This window comes from Periophthalmus magnuspinnatus, chromosome 22 (genome assembly GCF_009829125.3).
Source record: "Periophthalmus magnuspinnatus isolate fPerMag1 chromosome 22, fPerMag1.2.pri, whole genome shotgun sequence".
In the NCBI taxonomy this organism is placed as follows: domain Eukaryota; kingdom Metazoa; phylum Chordata; class Actinopteri; order Gobiiformes; family Gobiidae; genus Periophthalmus; species Periophthalmus magnuspinnatus.
The window spans coordinates 8,824,200-8,839,979 of NC_047147.1; the positions used below are offsets into that span (position 1 = coordinate 8,824,200).

Consider the following 15,780-nt stretch of genomic DNA (forward strand, 5'->3'; position numbering starts at 1 on the left):
ATCAGAGCGCAGTTGTCGCCGGGATCCTCCCAGTCAATGCCGGGGCATCACTCTGGCCGTCTCTCATGTTGTGTGTCATTTTACCAAAGTGCCCTGAAACGCTTGCTGCATTCGAACGGCGCATTTAAGTCGGGCAGGTACTTTGATAGGCACATCAAAGGGTGCATTTGTCAAATTGGGACACAGCGTCTGGAGATGCTCGCAGTCCGCAAATCATATGAGTCGGGTGCGTGTCTTGACCTCCGCCGAACCCCTGAGACTGACTCACCGAACCCCCCACGTTAAGAACCACTACTCTAAAGTAATATTGATTGATCGCAACATTTTTGATATGACATTATAGTATTTGTCCACTAATCCGAAAACTGGTGGCTCTAATCCGGCTCTCGACATAAGCATCATTGGGAGATCAGTCAGTTTCGTTGTGTTGTTGTGCTGTTGTTGTGTCCTTGGGCAAGACACTTAACCCACGTCGCCCCTAGTGTCTGCGTACACAGGTGTGCGAATGGGTGAATAGTTCTTTGATGTAAAGTGCTTTGAGTGACTTGAGGGTGGAAAAGCGTTATATCAAAATCTGGCCATTTACTGTTTTATCGTATTTCAAGGACTTCAATGGTGCCAAAGTGTTTAGCTCTGTTAATGGAATACAAAGTTCAGAGACTGGTATTCAGAAGCAGTTAAATCAAAGTTAAAGCTATTGGACTTCTCTGAGCAGTAATATACACTGCCTGACAAAAAAAAAAACAAAAAAAAAAACGTCACACACTCTAGCAAGCTTCTGCAATGTCACAAGTTTTATTTCCATCCAGTGTTGCATTAATTTTTCACCTCTTGCATTGATGATGGTCGAGTCTGACGCTGCACAAAGCTTCTCCAGCACATCCCAAAGATTCTCAATGGGGTTAAGGTCTGGACTCTGTGGTGGACAATCCATGTGTGAAAATGACGTCTCATGCTCCTGAACCACTCTGTCACAATTTGAGCCTGATGAATCCTGGCATTGTCATCTTGGAATATGCCCGTGCCATCAGGGAAGAAACAATACATTGACAGAATAACCTGGTCATTCAGTATATTCAGGTGTCAGCTGACCTCATTCTGCTGAACCTAGACTTGACCAACTGCAGCAACGACAACATATTTGCTTAGTTAAATCCAGGTGACGACTTTTTTTTTTGGCCTGGCAGTGTATTTTACAGTGTAACAGTACTTTTCTCATTTTCGTGGTCTATCACCTTTGGAAATACATGACGCATTAAACTGTATTTTTGTCAATTAACTTCAAATGTCATGTCCAGATCGTAAACTGTATAAAGAAGTGGACTAAGGGAGTGTGACGTCACCCGTAGCATTAAGCTCCAGTAAAATGAAGCTCATCGACGCTAGCAGTTATAGCGGCGAATTTGGAGCCAATTCCCATTTGGAGTATTATAGCGACCAAAGAGCCAATCCGGAGCGAGGCTGTTGAAGGTAATGCCTCTTCCCACCCACAGCGCTAGTTAAGCAGGGAGTGAGCACTTAGCAACGCTGTCAATCAAACTTGTTGCTAACGAGAGCAACTTTGGGGAAAGAAGGCGCCTGATTTGTCTGTTATTAATGTTCATATCTTGATTTACAGACACAATAGCAACATAAAAACACCAGGATCATGTAGAGCTGGTTAATACGAACATTTTAAGACCAAAATGACGAGGCTCACTGCAGCAGTCACAGAGAGAAGTGACAGTTTTTTCAATAGAAAGTGAATTGGAGCCAGAGTTGCTGAAGCTGGAAGCGTGCTCATGATCACTTCCTATCTAGAGCGTGGCGGCTAGCATGTTAGCTATGTCCATTTATTTATAATCTATGATCCAGACAGACTTACTCCAGATTCCCCAGATACTTTTTACTCTTACTTTTGCACTTTTATGGACCACCGAGTAACATTATATTATTTTGAAGTAACAGTAATCCATTTTAGTACATTTTTGGTTATCCATCTCTGGCGAAGTTCCTATTGAGTTAATTAGGCATGCCTTAATATACACTGTAAAGATTGCACACAGGGTAGTTTTTTTGTGTTCTTCATCTCCCTTGTTAACTTTCTTCATTAAAGTTAATTTACTTCAAAATCGGTCCAATTTCTGCCACACGGCTCGCTTTAAAGAGTCTGGTCTTTACTCTCTAACTGTTCTCACTATCTTTAAGTTCTGCTTATCACAACTTCTCATTAGATTTTACTTCAAGGACTTTGTGACGGGCTTGGTTAAATGGAGAAAAATGAAATAGGAGAGTGAGATGAAAACTTTACTGCTTTTACTTCACATGGACAGACGCTTAGATACTATAACGGCGCCATTATGTCTTTAAACCTCCATCTTGATGAAAATCGAGCCGAAATGACATAGCGTCCTCTGAAGTAATGGACGTTTATTGATTGGAGTAAAATGTACAGAGAAATATATGGTTTACGCATGATTATTTCTCATTTTTCTCATTGTAATAGGTTCTTTTTCAGACCAATGTTTAGCTTGTTTGTTTTTTTCATACCTGACAGTTTCGACTAGCGGTCTTCCTCAGAGGGGTCACGTGATGTTGCTTCTTTGTGGGATTTTTAAGTTCAAACTAAGTATAAATAACTAGTTAATTGGCTATTTTACTATAGACTTTAGGTTCAGTTTCAGCACTTAACATTTTCAAAGCTTCTTATTGAGTAACAAGGGAAAGGCCTCTCCTGGATCTTTTACCTCTTGTACAATGAGATGTATTTACCATTATTAAACTTTTATAAAAATGTGTAATATTCAGGAATAAACGTGCATGTGTGGACAGACTTTAAGGCTCCATCCCTCTGTCTCTCTCTTTCTCTCTCCTCTTTTCTTTGTGCATACGGCCTTGGATTTCCCGTGAATGAAAATATGAAAAGCATCTGCATAATTCACATAATTCCAACCTCACTTTCGAATCAATCACGTCCGTGAAATCAGATTGGGAGTGCGGGACTTTCTGCTGGACTATAAATTATGTTGAATGCGATTGTGGAAAGGAGCGGAGGAGAAGAGAGGGAGGGAGGGAGGGAAGGAGGGGTGAGAATGTCCTCTGTGGGAGGCAGGACCACTGCTGGGACAGGGGGTCGGCTGCAGGTGAGGGACTGGAGCAGCTATAACATAATATGAACTCGAATTAAACTGCTGATAAAGGTATACGCAAGATTATTACTCTGGCTGCTACCAATTTTTATCCATGAAGTTGAGCAATTTCCCCCAGTGCGGATATATTGGGGTCAAAATGAGACCCCTGTGTGCTGTCTGCGCCTAATTATGTGCCCTGTTAGCATGCTAGTTGATAAATATAGTTGTTTATATAGTTCTTTTCCACTTTCAAGACACGCAAAGCTCTTTACATCAAGGAAACATTCACCAAATCGCACATTCATACACCATTGTACACAGAAATTGGTGGGTTAAGTGTCTTGCCCAAGAACACAACAACAACATTCATCTGTGAGACTTGGAATCGCACCGCCAACCCGTGAGTCAGTGGATTTCACCGCTCAACTGCTGATATTTTACGTCAAGAGCGGGATTTGAACCGGCAACCTTCGGATCAGCTGCTGTTACCGTGGCGTTACCGTGACAACAACACTCCACTCTGTTCTTAAAGTTGTGAAAAGTGCGTATAAATACATCACCGTGAATAATTAGGATGCTCGGAATGTGTTAGGGAAAGTGAGGAAGATGTTTAACAGTTTAAAATTGACTTGTTCCTTTTTGCAGGTTTTAAGGTAGTAAAAAAAATCCACTACGGAGCCTTTAGCGATGACTAATTAACCAAATAAAGATCAAATACGGGTTTTACTAATAAATGGGCATTGGTTATGAGGAGGAGATGGAACGATTCACATGGTGCTGCATAATCTGAATGAAGAAAGAGGAGAGAGTGTATTTATAGTCACATTATGTTGAGTTTATAGAAGCGAGAGGTCGTCATACCGTGTTTACCATCTGTCATATCTGAAGACATAAAGTTAGTGTACGTCAGAGAACACAGGCAGAAGAAATACTTTAGTCTCCTTTGAAATATGGAGGTAAAATACTGACAGTAAAATGAAATATTAGATACTATGGAAAGCAAATGAATGTATACATGCAGTCACAGTACAATATTCTACTACTACTACTACTCCCATCACAACTACTACTATTATTAATATTACTGCTACTACTACCATCACTACTTCTACTACTGCTATTACTACTAACACTACTACTACTACTACCATCACAACTACTACTATTACTAATATTACTGCTACTACTACCATCACTACTACTACTACTGCTATTACTACTATTACTACTACTGTTACTACTATTATTACTATTACTACTACTACTACCATCACTACTACTACTACTACTACTGTCACTACTACTGCTATTACTACTATCACTATTATTACTACTACCGTCACTACTACTACTACGACTACTACTACTACCATCACTACTGCTACTGCTACTATTGCTACTACTGCTGCTGCTACTACTACTACCATCACTACTAATACTACCATCAAGACTACTACTGCTACTGCTAGTACTACAACTACTACTACAACTCCTACCATCACTATTAATACTACTATTACTTTTAATCACCTCCAAAACTATGTTTAAACGCGTTATCTGTCACTTATATCCACATAAAATCAAAACCTACCAGCACAAACAAACTATAATGAAGTTTTAGTTTTGTCCCACTATAGTTTTGTCAGTTTCGATCCACACATTGAATATGGCAACATTGTGGACCTAATCCCCAAACAGATAAAGACACATTTCACTATTTGCGTATTTCCACAATAACATACATTCATCTTATATTCATCGAAAAGTCTAAAATTGCAGCCTCCTGAATTTGAGTTTTCAGTTTCCTTGTTTCAGAAACTTAAATTTAGTTTTGGATTAAACTTGTGTGAGGTGAGAGCCAAAGGCAGACATGAGCTGAGCCTACATTTCATTACAACAGGATTTTGTGTTGAAACAGCGATACCTCCTGTCTGCTTTATATAACCAATCACTGTGGATTATACGTCATGATAAACTGAGGCTGAGGCTTATTGTCTTGTTTGTTCAGATGTATTTTCCTCTGTGCAAGAAAAGCACATCATTTATTTTTATTCAGTTTGTGTATATTGCAATGATGTGATATTTTGAGTTCAGTTCAGAGTTGACTCCTTTTAATGGACCGTATTTTCTGGTCCATAAGTCGCTCTGGAGTATAAGTCGCACCAGCCAAAAAATGCACAATAATGAAGAAAAAAACATATATAAGTCACATTTTGGGGGGAAAGTTATTTTACAAAATCCGAGACCAAGAACAGACTTTTTATCTTTAAATGCAAATTATAATGATAACAATAAAATAGAAAACAACAGGCTGAATAACATAACACATTTATATTTATTCAGCTACATGAAGCACAGACAGAACTGAACACGTGTCTGGTGTGTTAATGTAAGATATTAACAGTTAATCAGATAAATAAAGCAGAAAAAACAAGCTAACAAGTTTACTCTGAATCTCACTCCAAATCACTAAATCCATTGAATTGTTCATCCTCAGTGTCACTTTTAAAAAACACCATTAACTTCAGAGGTAGATGAAGCTCCACTGACATCAGACTAAGAATACAAATTTCTTTCAGGGGCATTTTTGTTCAGTCTTTCTCAGTCGTCTTTTAAATTACCGTAATGTTGAAACTTTACATTTTCTTGGTAAAGGAGCAGTACATCCTGGTACACAAGTCTAGAGTGCCCTAGAGTAGTTCTCAGTGTGACAATAACGAAGATGTGACATTATATATTTTAATAATTTCACATATAAGTCGCATCTGAATATAAGTCGCACCCCCGGACAAACTATGAAAAAAGTGCGAGTTATAGTCCGGAAAATACGGTAACTGCTTTTGTACGTGGCACTTGGTTGCTATGCCGATAAGTTAGAAGGTACTATTCATCAGTTCTTGGTCAGTTTTAGAGACTCTAGTGAGCTCTAGTGAGTTGAGGCCTGTATTAAACCTGTATTTCACATTGTATAAAAGTACTTTCACTCCAAATCCAGTCAATATTTTACTAGTGGAACTGACCTGTATCAAGTTTCATTATCAAATCCAACTTTGGCAATAAAATGGTTTTCTCAGTGAAATGATTGTATTCGGTCAGTAACCTCGGGGAAAGAAGGCGCTTGATTTGTGTGTTACTAATGTTCATACTCGACTCATGGACAAAATAGAAAAATAAAAGTACAAGGATCATGTAGAGCGGGTTAATACGAACATTTTAAGACCAAAATGATGAGGCTCACTGCTCACTTCCTATTTGGAGCGCGGTGGCTAGCGTGTTAGCTATGCCCATTTATATATACTACTGTTGTTTTGGCGCCTGCAGTAGCCCTTGTGTTCAAAAAATAAACAACCAGCAGAAATGTGGTGTGTTTCTTTACACCAGAACTACAATACTACTACAATATAACAAATGTGATATTATGGACATGTGCCACCAAACAGGACTGTATGAATCCCATGTTTTGTTTTTTGTCTGATACTGATCCTTGGCTGTGATTGGTTCATCAAAAATGCGCAAGAAGAAATCAAATTTAATTAAATATACAATAATTTTCTCTTTTTTTTTTTGTTTCATTTTTTTGTGCAGAAAATGCCATCGTGTCCTTTGGTAACGGCTCAGATGTGAAGTCCGGCTCCAGTCCGCCCGGGATTGCCAGCCTCGCCCCTGGCAACCACAACCCACACCTGGTAACGGTCGCCCCCGGAGTCTCCATGGAAACAGAGCAGAGCATCCTCAGAGCACAGATACCTACTCAGGTGAGAGGAATGTAGATGAACAACACCGTGAACATATCTGTGCTATGTTTTGAAAGAAGTTAAAGTGTATATTTCATTTTTTTATTATTATTCTCTGGTTGGTGGGATAGTGGTAAACATTTATCATGTTTTGATATCAGTTAAGTGTCAGTTTGTGGTGAAAAAGTTGAGAGAAAAAGTGCCAAAATTCAGAAAGTAACAGAATACCTCTAACAAAATCATCACCAGGGACGTCTCAACGTAGGCATTTTTCTGACAGATTTAACATTAATTTAACAAAATAGAGGTGTTGTCATTTATTTTTATCAGTCTAATCTTAACTATTGTGTAATTTAGACAAGTTTTTGGCCCTTGGTAACATTATGGTTGCTAGGTAACAGAACAGGAATGGTCTTTACATATGTCTCATCTGCTGTCCAACCAGGAAGAACAATAATAAACTTCACCAGAATTTAAAAAAAAAAAAAAAATACACAAAAGACTAGGTACACGTTCTATTAAAATATTAAATCTATTGATGTTAACTGTGTTTTAATACAAAATTGACAAAAGGATGCATAGACTGGGGTGACAGGTGATGTGTGATATTTGGACCGTCCCGTAGGTGATGCTGAGGCTGTCTGGCAGGACGCCTAGAGTCCAACCAGGAAATTTATGAATGTAGTAAAAGAAGACATAAAGTTAGTGTACGTCAGAGAACACAGGCAGATGAAATACTTTAGCCTCCTTTGAAATATGGAGGTAAAATACTGACAGTAAAATGAAGCATTAGATAATATGTAAAGCAAATGAATGCATTTACAGTACAATATTCTGCTACTGCTACTACTACTACTATTACATCACTACTACTACTGCTACTACCATCACTACTACTACTATAACTACTACTACTACTACTACTACTACCGTCACTACCACTACTACTACTGTTGCTGTTACTACTACTACCGCTACTACTATTACCATCACTAACACCTCCTACTACTATCACTACTACTACAACTACTGTCACTACTACCATCACTACTCCTACCATTGCTACTACTGCTGCTGCTACTACTGCTACTACTACTAATACTGCTGCTGCTTATAATACTACTACTACTATTACATCACAACTACTACTACCGTCACTACTACTACTATTAATATTACTACTACTACTGCTACTACTACTACCATCACTACTACCATCACTAACACCTACTACTACTATCACTACTACTACTACTATCACTGCTCCTACTATTACTACTACTACTACTACTGCTGCTGCTAATACTACTACTATATACTATACTACTATTACATCACAACTACTGCTACCATCACTACTACTACTATTAATATTACTACTACTACCACCGTCACTACTACTACTACTACTACTACTACTACCATCACTACTACCATCACTAACACCTACTACTGCTATCACTACTACTACTACTACTATCACTACTCCTACTATTACTACTACTACTACTACTACCACTGCTGCTGCTGCTGCTAATACTACTACTATTACATCACGACTACTATTACTTTTAGTCACCTCCAAAACTACAGCACAACAACCACAACTGTATAACTGTAAGACAGGAAAGTTTAATACAACAGAAGAAAATAAAACCTTAAACACAAATACCGATAGTACGACGTGTTAGTATCTGATCGCTCGTCGTAATCGAGTGGGTGAAGTGATTTTTCAGACAACAGTCAAAGTTAATTAAAGCAGTAAATGATGTGGGGACAGCTGCCTCCGAGCTTCCGTCTGACATACTGTCCTCAACACTCTGTCACCTCCACACGACTGTCGGATCAATCATCAACCATTAGATTCATAAAGAAACTGCGGTGCGTTCAAACACGAGCGGGACGTGAGTTATTTAAGTGCTGAGACTGGAGGAAGTTACAATGAAGAAGGGAGCGCGAGTGAAATGAAAGATGGAACTACAGACAGGAAGTGTAGATTCTGCGTGATACGGGGACAGGCACTTTAACTAGATTTGTATTGTATCCTGGAACGTCGGGAATAAAAAAAAAATCACGTTTATTATAAAGCGTTAGTCATATTCACACGCTCAAAGTCTATGCATTATTCAGTACTATCAGAGCCGCAGCTGTCCCGGGGTAGACTGATAGAAAAGAGGCTGCTGATCTACGCCATCAGCAGTGCGGGGGAAGTGTCTTGCCTAAGGACACAATGGCAGTCTCTCATACAAGTACTAACCACGCCCAGCCCTGAGATCCACCAAGAACACAAGTGAATCTCAAGTTACTTCACCTGAGTTCACCTGATTTCACTGTTACTAATGTTCATATCTCAACTGACAGTGTTTCAATGTAAAGTGAATTGGAGCCAGAGTCGATGGAGCCAGAAGTGCGCACATGATCACTTCCTGTTTGGAGCGCAGTGGCTAGCGTGTTAGCTATGTCCGTTTATATATACTGCTGTTGTTTTGGTGCCTACAGTAGCCCTACTATCACTGCTACTACTACTGTCACTACTACTACTACTATCAGGACTACTACTACCGTCACTACTACTACTATCACTACTACTACTACAACTACTGTCACTACTACTACTATTAGGACTACTACTACCGTCACTACTACTACTACTACTACTTCTACTATGACTACTACTATAACTACTGTCACTACTACTACTATTAGTACTACTACTACCGTCACTACTACTATTACTAGGACTACTACTACTTCTACTATCACTATTACTACAACTACTGTCACTACTACTACTTCTACTATCACTGCTACTACTACCGTCACTACTACTACTATTAGGACTACTACTATCGTCACTACTACTACTACTACTTCTACTACTACTACTACTACTTCTACTATCACTACTACTACTACAACTACTGTCACTACTACTACTATTAGGCCTACTACTACCGTCACTACTACTACTACTACTACTTCTACTATGACTACTACTATAACTACTGTCACTACTACTACTATTAGTACTACTACTACCGTCACTACTACTATTATCAGGACTACTACTACTACTACTTCTACTATCACTATTACTACAACTACTGTCACTACTACTACTTCTACTATCACTGCTACTACTACCGTCACTACTACTACTATTAGTACTACTACTACTACCGTCACTACCACTACTACTACTACTTCTACTTTCACTACTACTACAACTACTGTCACTACTACTTCTACTACCACTACTAATTACTACAGTCACTACTACTACTATCACTACTACTACAACTACTGTCACTACTACTACTATTTGTACTACTATTACGTACTACTATGTTTATTTCGTGATGGTAGCTTTAAGTATGGAAACAGCGCAATACTTCTTGGTACAACTTGGAAAATGCCAAATCACCTCATGTACTACTTAGTAATTTGTGTATTTAAAATGTGTGAAATGGGGGTGGAGAGCAGGGAGAGACATTCATCAAATACAGCATAACCCATTTGTTTTTGGTTTCACTGAAAAGCAATGGACTTCCTCAAATTATGTTCTTATCCATCAATTTTAGAGTGATTAAAAGTTAGCACTGTGGTCAGAGCAATAAACAATTCAAAAGTATATATTCTATTTTTGAATGATTCAAAGTCCTCAAAATGGCGCCGTTAGAGGAAACTGAAACCCGTAAACACAACTCCAGGTCTGTTTGTGATAAGGTTATGTATTGTACCAAAAAGAGGCATAAAAACTAATAACTGACACATATTTTTATTATTTCTTGCAGGTAAATGAAAACGACAGATTGTGGGGCGATGAGGAAGACTCTACTCTGCCCTCTCCTGGACTGTCCGAACACGGCGCAGCACCTCTTCACGTGGGCGGGGCTCTGGGATGGCTCCTCCCTCCCGTGCTACTGCTGCTGCTGCTACTGTCCCACCAATAAGACGCCAACTCGCTCCCTCCTCTGAGCTGAACTGTAAACCAGGCGGAGGGAGGGCAAAGACACTCAACCAAACTGGAGCCATTTGTACGAACCCAGTGTGTCCCACCACCATCCTCCTCCTCCGCACCATCACTTCTCCCCCATCCACCAACGGGACGCCGCTGAAGGAGTCCCGACCAATGACAATGCACATCACCAAAAACAAGGAACTAAACAGGAAGTAGTACCCGCCCATTTCCTGCTTCATACGCTACCCAAACTTTTCCAAAACATCTACGAACCGGTGGATTTGTAATGTGTACAGATAAGACACTGAAGAGACAGTGCCCGGGACTCTGTCAATAACAAAAAAAAATCCTTAAAATCAACAAAAAAAATCTTATTTTTGTCCGAGAACATTCCTTGGTGTCAAATACGAAATTGTATAATGAACATTTGAACTGTGCTGAGAAACCCCACGCAATTTGAAATGTGTTTTGTCTACGCGGCTTACGACTCCTCTTATTTCTACGCTTGTTTTTTCCCTTTACGTTTTTTTTTTTTTCTTACAAAATTATAAATGCACAAACTTAGATGGAAGCACAGTCACCGATACTTTTGAGTGTATGTCGTGTTTTAAGTTGCGATGGAGAGTTCCTTTTAAAACCTATCTATATATATATACGACTAAATGTTTAATTCAAAATAATTCTTAAATGTCGCTTTTATTTTGAAAGACTAGGACCTAATTTCCTGAAGTCACTAATATTGGATACCTCACTTTGTTAAGGGACTCTTCATGTTTTCTTTGTTGAGCTTTAAGTGTGAGAGAGTGACCAGTTTGTTAAGAAATGTACAAAAATTGCTATGTGGTTTTGGTGGCGATATAAAGACGAGTTTATATTTTTAACTATATGTGGACTCAGTGGATACAGATAATCTATGGAAAGGAAGTGTACGGCCAATCACGCTTTGCCATTTCGAGCGAATATATTTACGGAACGGACGGAGAGGAGACGCCGACCCGCGACGATACTTCGAGATTGAAGGACTGGCGAAGGATTTTGAAGTGTAATTGTAAAATGCAGCTGTTTTGTGGACCACAGGAATTATATATAAAGTGTTGGTTTAAGCTCCTACTGAGGAATGTGTCATCTTCAATACTGCCAGTGAATTCAGTTGTCTAAAATAAAATAAAAGACTTCAGTTTTTGAATTGTGGTTTTATGAATTGTACTATACTTTGGTGAAAATGTTAAAGATGTTTATTTCATGATGGTAGCTTTAAGTAATACGTCTTGGTACAACTTGGAAAATGGCAAATCGGCTCGTGTACTATTTAGTAATTTGTGTATTTAAGATGGGGGGGGGATGGGGGCAAAGAGCAGGGAGAGACATTCATCAAATACAGCATAACCCTTTCTGTTTCTGGTTTCACTGCAAAACCAATGGACTTCCTTAAATTATGTTCTTATCCGTGAATTTTAGAGTGATTAAAAGAAGTTAGCACTGTTGTCATAGCAATAAACAATTCAAAACAATATATTCCATTTGTTGCATGGTTCAAAGTCCTCAAAATGGCGCCGTTAGAGGAGACGGAAACCCACGAATTGATAGATTTGTGTTAATATTAATCTCATCACAAACGCACCTCATTTACGCAGGTTTAACACACAAACTCTGCATATTTAGGTGTGTTTTGAATTAATGAATGAATTGATTTTATTTTGGTTGTTTACATTTATTTTGAAGAGACAAAACGAAACATTTTCTTCATTAATTACAGCTGAAGCCACGTACCCATCCTTAACTATGTCCGTAAACTTTTATATCTATCGACTTTATAAATAGTCCATTAGTCGGCTCACAGAATTTTGCTTTATTAATTATACTTATTGCCACTTTCTGTAGTGTAATTATAGGATCTACGTATATTTTACAAGCATTTTCCCAAATTTCCGAGCACTATTAGTCTGTCTACATCCCCAGAGCTCAAAATGCTCTGTTCCACCTTGTGATGTCACGCAGTAATACAGGAAGTACTTCATTAAACTCCAAAACACCTTCACTAAAATCATTTGGATAATTTGAGTTCTCGAATTGTCAATCTCTACTGAACTAAAGGTAAAAGGAGCTGTTAACATGAAAACTACCACTTCATGACATCACAAGGTGGGACGGAGCATTTTGAGCTTTGGAGATGTAGACAAACTAATAACGCAGGATTACTCAAACATGTGTGAATGAAACAAAACACAACTTCAGGTTTGTTTTTGATGAGTTAACAACATTATAACACGGCTTAAAACTCACAATAATCCATTTTGTGTAATATAGTCCCTTTTAAAGCTGAGTACGAGGCGCGTCAGTCTTAGTGCTATTTACAGATCTTATTTGTAGGTTTACAAAAGATAAAAGGCTTTATTATTAGATCTAGACAGCGTGCGGCAGTCTCTTTTTAACACAAGTGCTGCTTTGACAATATACTCTCTGGGGAAACTCATTTGCAAGAATAAAAATGGGCACCCAACCTTTAAATGTCTTAAAGCAAAAAGCTATAAGGTAAAAACTGTTAACAGAAAAACAGAGTGGGTTAATTTATCATTTCAACGGGAGCACTAAAATGCACCATACGCAGCTCCGGATCCGGCTGTTTTTGTGTTGTTTTTAGTCAAGATAAATGGAAAAAATCACTGCTGCGAGGGCATCTGGGGCAAAACAAAATGCAATAATAAGAAAGCATTCGAAGTCGCATAGTGATTCAAAACTGAAATGACTGCAGACGAATCCTGTATGATTACGTGTCATGCTGCTACAAATCTCTGACGTTATTCTCATTTTAAACCACTGAGTCTGGCGTCTCCGCTGTTATGACGTTAACTGTGTACAAGTACTTCCTACTTCCTCATTAAAAAGTGAACTCTCCCCTCCGTCTGCAGCCCTGTCCACTCTCATCAGGCCTGGAAACGACATATTGTGTAGAAGCTAAAAAGCCTGCATCTCCTCTCGCTGTGTCGCTACAAAGACGCGGCGCATTCTGTCAGTCCGGTTTGTTTTTATTGCCTTCAAATGAGTTTCTCTCCAACCTAAACCTTTCTGTGGGAGCTCTGATCTTATCCAGTCATGCAGTGAGTTTCTGTGTGAGTAAATATGAGGGGGATAAAACGTGTTTGTGACGCTCCCACTAGTCCAGACTCAACATTTCATAACAACCAACAGTTATTTTCACACAGTTTCTTCATTTATACATACATTATACAACTGTTCTGGTTTATGGGCCGCCATGTTGCTTTGCCTGGAATTTTACATAGTATGGCATTAAACGTTTCGATCTCCGTGGAGACAAGCGAGTGACGGCACCAGAGGAAACCCTGACAGTTAGAATAGTGAGTACTTCATTCGTATCCTCGCTGCTAACCCGAATTAAGTAGTTACTAAGACTTTCATTGTATCATTATGTTAAAGTTTGAACATTTTAAACCAAAATATTCATCTAAAACACGTGTCAAACTCAAGGCCCGGGGGCCAAATGCGGCCCGCCATGTCATTTTATGTGGTTTTCTTTGTTTCTGGTGGATTTTAATGTGTTCCAGTTGGTGAGAGTGGGCTTAAATTTACATTATGTCGGGTCCTTGCTCTGGTGTAAACACATAGCTGCCCTCACCTCTGCCTGACTCAAAAACAAATGTAGCAGCAGCAGATATTTAGCTACTATAGATATAAAACAAATGTAATTGTTTTAGAGGGATATTTAGGCTGCTGTAAACACAAACCCTGTGTCCAATAAAACATGATACAATACATTATTTTCAATATAAATGTATGAGCTCTTGAGGGCCCTCTGGTGGCCTCGGGGCTTTATGCAGCTGCTTATGGCCCTGTTAGTGAGCAACTTTTTTTATACAAACCAAAATGACGATGCAGCGCTGCCGAATTCTATGCCTATCATCGATTCTGAGGACAGAGCAGTGCGAGTGGGTGCCGTGTGGGTGAAAACGGGGACTGATCGGCAATAAGGCGTCTTGAAAATAAGCGATTAACGATGCATGAATCACTCGAAAAACAACTTTCAGAGGGTAAGTGAGAAAAAGAAAGCTCTGATTAGTTGCAAATAGTATAATGTTTTATTACGGTTAATTAAAATGTAGTTATTATGAAGCGGTCCTGAATGTCCAAGGTAAATTTGAGCAATAAAACTACCTGTTAGCAGAAAAGTAGAGTGGGTTAATTTATCATTGCAACAGATGGATCATTTTAATGCCATACTGTGGGAAATTCCAGGAAATGCAGGAACATAGCCAACTGCAAGCTGGCAGCAGAAAAGACCATCAGAAAAGTTAACCAGTGCATCTTTACCTTATGTCTCTACAAGTCCAGCTCTGTCGAAATTAGAGGAAGAAACTTTTCGCCGATAAACCTTACAAGACCTTTTCTGTTTTATATTCTGCAGTGTGTCTGGAGTGTGTGGACATCAGCGCTGCATATCTGCTCCTCTCCTCATAAAGCCAGCGTTCTGCATGGCCAGATACCATTAGCACTCGGTTAGGAAATATACTTTGCTTTTCGGGGGCCAACTATTTCCTCAAATATATGAAAAGGCTGGCGTTCCGGTCCCGATAAGGCGTGCGTCGTGGGGCACCGCCGCTCACAAAGCAGGTGTCCGACCGCTTGGAAATGTGTGCGTTATCAGCCGGAGAGGTGACCTGAGACGGGCTGGTCTGAATCACAGATGGGGCTAAATAAAGGTGAAGCAAAAAGAGGAGAATTCAGAATGTGTGCCGTTCTGTTTATTATTGTTAAGTGGAGATGAAGGTCTTGATCTTCAGCTTTTGTGGCAGTGTTTAGTGTTTTAGTAATGAACATTTCTGAGATGGCGTTGGGTAAAATTGTATTAAGATCGGGAGTGAGATGTGTCTTCGTTTGGTGAATCTATTGCATTGCATTTGAGAGAAAATTTCAATTGTTCTGCGTTAATCCATGTAATTTATGATTAAATACTTGGATA

At 39.1% G+C, this 15,780-nt stretch overlaps 1 protein-coding gene across 1 annotated transcript in view; it reads left to right on the plus strand.

Annotated features, from left to right (window-relative positions):
- Positions 1-11,712, plus strand: part of gfra4a (GDNF family receptor alpha 4a) — a 201,848-nt gene extending 190,136 nt beyond the window's left edge. Inside the window, exons 7-8 of the mRNA XM_055230955.1 lie at positions 6,696-6,865; positions 10,639-11,712. Of these exons, the coding sequence (XP_055086930.1) occupies positions 6,696-6,865; positions 10,639-10,797 (329 nt within the window). The 3' untranslated portion in view covers positions 10,798-11,712. The remainder of the gene's footprint in view (positions 1-6,695; positions 6,866-10,638) is intronic.
- Positions 11,713-15,780: the final 4,068 nt, after the last annotated feature.